Source organism: Syngnathus floridae, chromosome 12, assembly GCF_059516105.1.
Source record: "Syngnathus floridae isolate MCC-2025c chromosome 12, RoL_Sflo_1.0, whole genome shotgun sequence".
In the NCBI taxonomy this organism is placed as follows: domain Eukaryota; kingdom Metazoa; phylum Chordata; class Actinopteri; order Syngnathiformes; family Syngnathidae; genus Syngnathus; species Syngnathus floridae.
In genome coordinates, this window is record NC_142424.1 from 14,137,974 (window position 1) to 14,144,381 (window position 6,408).

At 52.2% G+C, this 6,408-nt stretch overlaps 1 protein-coding gene and 1 pseudogene across 1 annotated transcript; both read right to left on the reverse strand.

Annotated features, from left to right (window-relative positions):
- Nucleotides 1-617: 617 nt before the first annotated feature.
- Nucleotides 618-4,360, reverse strand: LOC148390127 (janus kinase and microtubule-interacting protein 3-like; annotated as a pseudogene).
- A 193-nt stretch (nucleotides 4,361-4,553) lies between these two features.
- On the reverse strand, nucleotides 4,554-5,884 carry LOC148390128 (janus kinase and microtubule-interacting protein 2-like). The gene is made up of 4 exons (XM_088392711.1): nucleotides 5,651-5,884; nucleotides 5,288-5,504; nucleotides 4,835-5,028; nucleotides 4,554-4,710 (listed from the first exon to the last, which is right to left on the reverse strand). The coding sequence occupies exons 1-3, from the start codon at nucleotides 5,825-5,827 to the stop codon at nucleotides 5,021-5,023; spliced, it is 402 nt and encodes a 133-aa protein (XP_088248837.1). The 5' UTR covers nucleotides 5,828-5,884; the 3' UTR covers nucleotides 4,554-4,710; nucleotides 4,835-5,020.
- Between the last annotated feature and the right edge of the window lie 524 nt (nucleotides 5,885-6,408).

Below are 6,408 nucleotides of genomic sequence, written 5' to 3' on the forward strand. Positions count from 1 at the left end.
CTCTGATTAAAACGTCCTGTGTTCATCTACGTATTTTCGTTTTGCTGTGCATCTTTTCCCTGCCATTTCGAGAGCCCAATTGACACTCATAGTTTAAAGAAATGTGTTTGCCCATCCTACTTTGTGGAATTTCACCACATGCGCTTATGACCAAAATACCAAATTGAACTCAAGTGAAGCCAACACGCACAACCCCCCCCCCCCCCCCCCCCACACACACACACACAAATGTTGATATGAACATAAAAGAGCCACATGCGGTTCGGGAGTTGCGGCTTGGCCAAACCTGTACTATACAACTTTATTTGTATAAAATTTTCACAACAGCTGTCACACAAACAAAGCGGGAAAAACCGAAGACGTGCGTGTTCCGCCCACGCTGGATTTATTTGCACCTTTGAAAAGACACCGTATTGCCGCAGATGTGGCAAAGAGTACTTTTGGGCATCTGAGACGGAAGGATGTCCAAAGCATCATGTCACCTGCTCTGGTAGGCATGGTGGTGGGACGTTGAGGTCAACCGCTTTGGGGTTGGCTGAATCTTTGATCGCAGGATGCCACACACTTGAAGACAGAAGCAGAAAAGCAGAGCTAAATGCAAAATGTACTCACCGGTGACTCCAATTTTTTTCCCCCCTGAAGAAACAGCTGGACGGGTGGCCCCGGCTGGCCAGTGGGACTCTTGTTATTCTGACCCTTTTTAGTGCGCGTTTGGGGCAACAACCGTTTTTTGTGGCGCTCTCTTCTGGTTCAAAAGTGCCCTGCATGTGAATTTGCTTTTCCTGCCTTCTGATTGGATGAGCGCCGGTGTGACGCGGTGCCTCTGTCACCGTGGCGGGGGGTATACGTTGGCATCGGAGCGTCTGCCAACGTCTGAGACCGGCTGGCAGTGTATCGGAGGTGTCGAGTGCGGTGCCGCTGGAGCTCACTCACCAGCTGGTGTTAGGGCCACAGAATGAAGGCCAAGGAGAAGAATAGAAAGAGAAACAGAAACTTCTCCTCCAATTGTTTGATTTGTCTCTTCTGAGCTTCGATGAATTCTTTCAGCTCTTTGTTCCTCTAGGACGGACAAATGGAAAGTGGCATTCAAAAGCCAGTAAGCGTGCAAGTAAGTGCCGGGCTGGCTTTGGGCCCTTACCTGTTGCGCGCTGTGCAGCAGATCCATTCTCTCTTGGAGGATGCAAGCGTCGCGCTCCCTCAACTCGCACATCAGGGCTCGCTTCCATTGGTCCACGGCGCTCCTAAGCTCTTCTCTCTGATCCGCCGTCAGCACGTCATTCACGCCAGCGTGGCTGGCTTTTTCGCCGTCCGTGGCGGGGCAGTCCCGCTGCGGTAGCGCCTCGTACAACATGGCCTCCAGCTCCAGGATCCTCTGGGCCGCAATCCTCGTCCATCAGTGGTCCGGCGGGAGATTTGAGGGAGGCTTACCTTATGAGCCTGGTCCATGGAACACTTCCTGAAGTCCAACTCTTCATCCAGGTAGCCCTTCTGCTTGCAGAACATAGAAGAGCCCAAAGGCACAGCGTCAACAAGCTTCTTTCAGCGCAAAGCCTTCCAAAAGTCACATTTGAGCCGCCGAGTCTCGTGGAGTGCGAACATAAGGAGTTCGACATACACTTACGGCGTTATAGCCCAGGATGTCCAGCTTCTTCATCAGATCACTGATGACGATGTCCGGGGGAAAGGCGCAAGGAGCAATGTAAGGTGTTCTGGGACCTCGGGTTAAGGTTAGGGTTGCGAGGGACGCCTTACGTACGCTCACGCCCTCGGCCTCGCAGTAGATCTGCAAAGGGCTGAGGCCGTCTGGGAAACGGACTTGCAGAAACTTCAAGACGGGGGAGCGCCACTCCCTCTCCTGAAAGGCAGAGGCATGCATCCGTCCGTCCGTCCGTCCGTCCGTCACATCTCTGGCCTCAACACGCTTGTGCGAGTCTTCCCACCTCCAGCTCCAGGATGCGGAACTCAAGCAGTTCGTTTTGGTCTCGGATATCCTGGATGTGCTCTTTCAGACGCGCTTCTTCCGCCTCCATCCGCCTGACCTGAAAAGACAGTCAGACCTCATCTGCGGGGCTTCCCGACGGGTGTGACGCCAAGCGACTCCGCCCAGCGCCTTTCTTTCCGTCACCTTTTCGGCCAACTGCTGATTGCTCTGACGCAGCAGCTGCTTCTCCTCCACCCACTTGACATTCTAGAAGAGACAAACGCGTGGACAGCTTTGGAATGTTGTGTCATTTTCATCCACAAATTCTTTGGTTGACTGGAAAATGACATTTGCTTTTCTCCGCATTTTCCCAGCCACATTCGGGGGGGGGTTGGTCCAGTAATGCCAGACGAATGAGTGACTGAAGAATGTAGCTATTTTGTCTGAGAAAAAGGTGTGCTCATTGATGAGCTTACCTGTCCTTGTTGCTTCAGCGCTGACTCCAGATCTGCTACTCTGCTTTGATAGTGACCCATTTCTACCATCAGCTTTTCTCTGGTCTGAAAGGAGGAGGAGGGAGGCTCCTCCTCCTCCTTTCAGACCAGAGAACACCCGAGGCTGGGTGAGAACGGGGAGGCTGCGACCCGGCCGGGGGTTGCGGGAAGGGGCGCCACCTTGATCTCCTTCTCGGCGTCGTAGTCCCCTTCGCTGGTCTGGGCTAGCAGAGCGTAGGCTCGTTGCAGCGCTTGATATTCTTGCGTCAGCTGGCGGTAGCGAAGCTCCGCCTCTTCATGCACACACCAATGCAACACAGCACTAGTACCAGAATCAGTCAGACCGGCGACAAAGCACCCGCGACGCAAAGACGAGTCCGATTCCAGGCTGAAGAGGAATGTTTGGTGCCAATACGCTGGCAGAAATGGCGGGCTACCTCTTCGGGTTCCGTGTCGGGGGTTCTGTCGGTGTGAAAAGACAAGGACGATCCGTCCGAGTCCACCAACACGTCTTCGTCGTAGCCGTAAAATGTTTCGATGACCTGCGGGCGCGGAAGCAAACATCTCTCTGAACAAACTGAAGCGACACCTCACGATGAATCGACGAGAGGAACGATAGCGAGAAAAAGGCCATTTCATCTTGCGCAACACCAAGCAGCCGCAAACAAACAGACTCACCTTGCAGGACCTCACGCTTTGTTCCTCCTCAGAGATTCTCGACGTCGGTATCGTAGCAGCAAATCTCTCTCCTGTCGACACAAATAATCCGCCTTTGAGATTCTTTGGATGCAAAGGGAACGAACGGCTCCGGCGCAGAAACAAACGCGACTCACAATGACATTTCTGACATGAGCTCCTGTCTCCAGAGCCTGAAAAACACGTCACCGGCGATGATTGGAGGGACGCTCGTCTTTTCCAAAAGTGACAACTACAGGGTGTGTCAGGGTTTTCCAGATTATCTTTATCGTATCATTATGTTGCTTTGACTTTGACTGCAACCTGTAATAAATAATATTATTTATCCCTTATTTATCCCTATCGCTTATCCCTTCCTACACAAAGTCGTAAAACACCCCTTGCTATGTTTTGACTAGAGGTCAAGGGCTTCCTCTATTCAATCCACTCTTACACCCACCCTGTTTCTCTTAATTAAAATGCTCGTGCAGGAGCCGAGAGTCAGACTTCATTCGTACAACGGATGGACTCTCCACCTGCAGGTGTCCAAAAGAACTTACTTGTCTCCCGTGTGGTTCTTGCAAAATAAGTTGGAGCGAGCGCAACTCTAACAGGGTGCATTTTGCCACTAGCTGCCTACGGACAATGATGTCGCGCTCGCGGCTCATGGTTGACGGGCTGAGCAGCCGGGCAAGTCCGTCGTTTTCAGCGCACAGCGAGTGGCAAAGGCGCTGACAAAACGGGAGCTTTGAGCTGCTGAAAACGGCAAAACAAGTCTAAAGCGTGTTCAAACGCGTGCGCACAATGCTCCTGCTTGAAAGGTCGGAATTTAAGGGGCCAATTTTTTGGATGGCGGCCGCCGGCCAAGCTTTGGACGGAAAAGGTTTCCTGGCGACAGCGAGCGAGCGTGGCGCTGCCGTACGTGCACCGAGTCGCCTGCCTGAAGACCTTGGACAAGTCGTCGATGATGTGCCGCTGCTCCACAACTTGAAGGAACTCCATTTCACCGTCCTGCTGGCCGCAACCGCGGTCCAGGTCATTGAGCGAACTAGGCCTTCTCTGTGGAACACAAATGCAGTGGACTCTGTTGGCACGCCGCCGTTGTCCGCGTCGACTTACCAAGCTTGCCATCTCCTCGTTCTCCTGGGTGACAAAGCGCACTTTGTTTTCAAGGCGACACAGCACCAGCGAGAGTTCTTCATTCTTCCTGCTCAGGCGTTTGTTTTTGTACAGGAGTGGCAGAAACTGGCTTTCTGTTTCTCTCAGTCGCTTTAGCTGCAAGCATGAAGTGCGGGATGTGAAAGACGCACAACACGCGGGCCAGAACGTATCCATTCCTTTTGCATCGGTTTGAACGGAATCGTGGCTTTGGCTCCCAATAAAAGACATCTACCAGGCAACCGACTCGACGCGCCGCTCAACTAATAAGCAAGCGCAATGGGTGCCTCGCTGGATGGCGCGCATCAAACGTAGCGCAAACATTCAAGCGTGCCGTCAATAAATTACCAGTTCATTGCGCTCTTCAGAAAGCAGGGCGTTTCGATCCTCCAGGTTCCTGATGACTGCGCTGAGCTCAGCGATTTTCAGATGAAACCGTCGCGTGTCCCGATCCTCCTGAGACTGAAAACGCCCCGCAACACACACACACAAGCACTCGTTCAAAGTTCAAAACTGTTTTTGTGCTACCTTCCTCCAGCAACGAACTAAGTCATGCGTACTGCAAGTGTGTGATGAGGTGGCTTACGCAATGAAGAGGATTGCTAGTAGCGGCGTTGACCCCACTTCCAGGGTAGTTTAGGCCCGCCCTTTGGGAATCCCTCAGGGCAGCGATCTGCTGCTCGGCAGCCTGAGTCTGCAGCTGAAGGCGGTGGACGTGGCCGGCCCCAGGGCTTCATCCAAAACACTAACCGCTCTGTCTTTCAGCTTGATCTCATCCGTCTGGATGTACAAACAGGGAGCGCTCAGGCAGGCGGGCAAACTCATTTGCCAGAATTGTGACAAAAACAAAGAGAGCAACCGGCCAATTTTTTTTCTTGAATCGACTGGAACACCTTTGCTGTGACAAAAGCGAAGCGAGCAACCGGACATTTTCTTCTTGTGAAATAGAATAGAATAGAATGCCTTAGGTGTCATTGCACTGCAGGTATACAACGAAATTGGGAACATAGCCACGCACCGCGCATCTGATCAGTCCTACCAGTCGGCGGATCTCCCTCTCGCAGTCTCTCTTGGTTCGGCTCAGCTCCTCCCGATGCTGGTGATGAGCCGATCGGAGCTCGGCCGCTCGGGACTGCCAGGCCTGCTGGGCCGCTGCCAGGGCTTCTTCCGCGCTCCTGGTGGAGGCGACACCGCTCGGTCTCCCGACACCGCCGCGTCTCCTCCACCTCCGCCAGCAAAGCGCCCCCCCTCCTCACCTGAGCAGACATTGCGCCACACCGGGCCGTTGAGACCGCAACGGAGCGCCGCGACGCTTACTGGGGACAAGCTACACAATACGGTAGCGGCCGCATCGAAGCCCGACGTGGCGTGCGGATAGTCAGACACGGATAGAGCGGATCACCTTGTCCATGGAGCCGTCCCTCAGGCTGAGGACCAAGGCATTCAGTCGCTGGATCTCTCCATCTTTGATTTTGATCACTCTCATCAGCTCCATTTCATGCTGCCGCAGTAATGTCTCCCTGGTAATGGCTAACTCTTTCTGCTTCTCCTCATGGAGTTTGCTTTTGAGTTCCGTCATGGCGGCGGTGGCACGGTGGTGCTCCGCCCGCAGGTCCTGACTTCTCTCTCTCTCCAGACAGCTGACCTGACATGACTTAGACTTAGACTTAGACAAACTTTATTGTCATCTTGTCTGCACATGGTGCATACAAAACGAAATTCCGTTGCATACGTCTTACAACAAAGTAGTGATATTGCAGTTGAATAGAAGTAACATATCCTATGAAAATATATATATATACATATACTATATATATATATATATATTAAAAATAAGTATAAAGTGCAGCAGTGATAATTATGCAATAGTGCAAGTAGGCAAAACAGTATTCAAGAGTGTGCAGATGAATGCTAAACCATGTATTAAACTTCTATTTAAAGGGTTTATACAAGTTCAGTAAAGTTGGTAGTGCGAGATAGTGCAAGATAGAGGTCCGTAGTGTCATAAAGTACAGTTCTGTGAATGTGTGATGCAGAGTTCAGTTTAGAGCTCAACAGTTCTAGTGTTCAACAGTCTGATGACAGCAGGGAAAAAGCTGTTGCAGAACCTGGTGGACCTGCAGCGGATGCTGCAAACCTCTTCCCAGAGGGCAGCAGGGA

Bases quoted from the DNA above. Each gene is read 5' to 3' on its own strand.
- LOC148390128 (XM_088392711.1), bottom strand. From the start codon at position 5,827: ATGACGGAACTCAAAAGCAAACTCCATGAGGAGAAGCAGAAAGAGTTA. The intron at 5,505-5,650 runs GTGATCCGCTCT...ATGTCTGCTCAG, and splicing joins GGGACGGCTCCATGGACAAG to GTGAGGAGGGGGGGCGCTTT.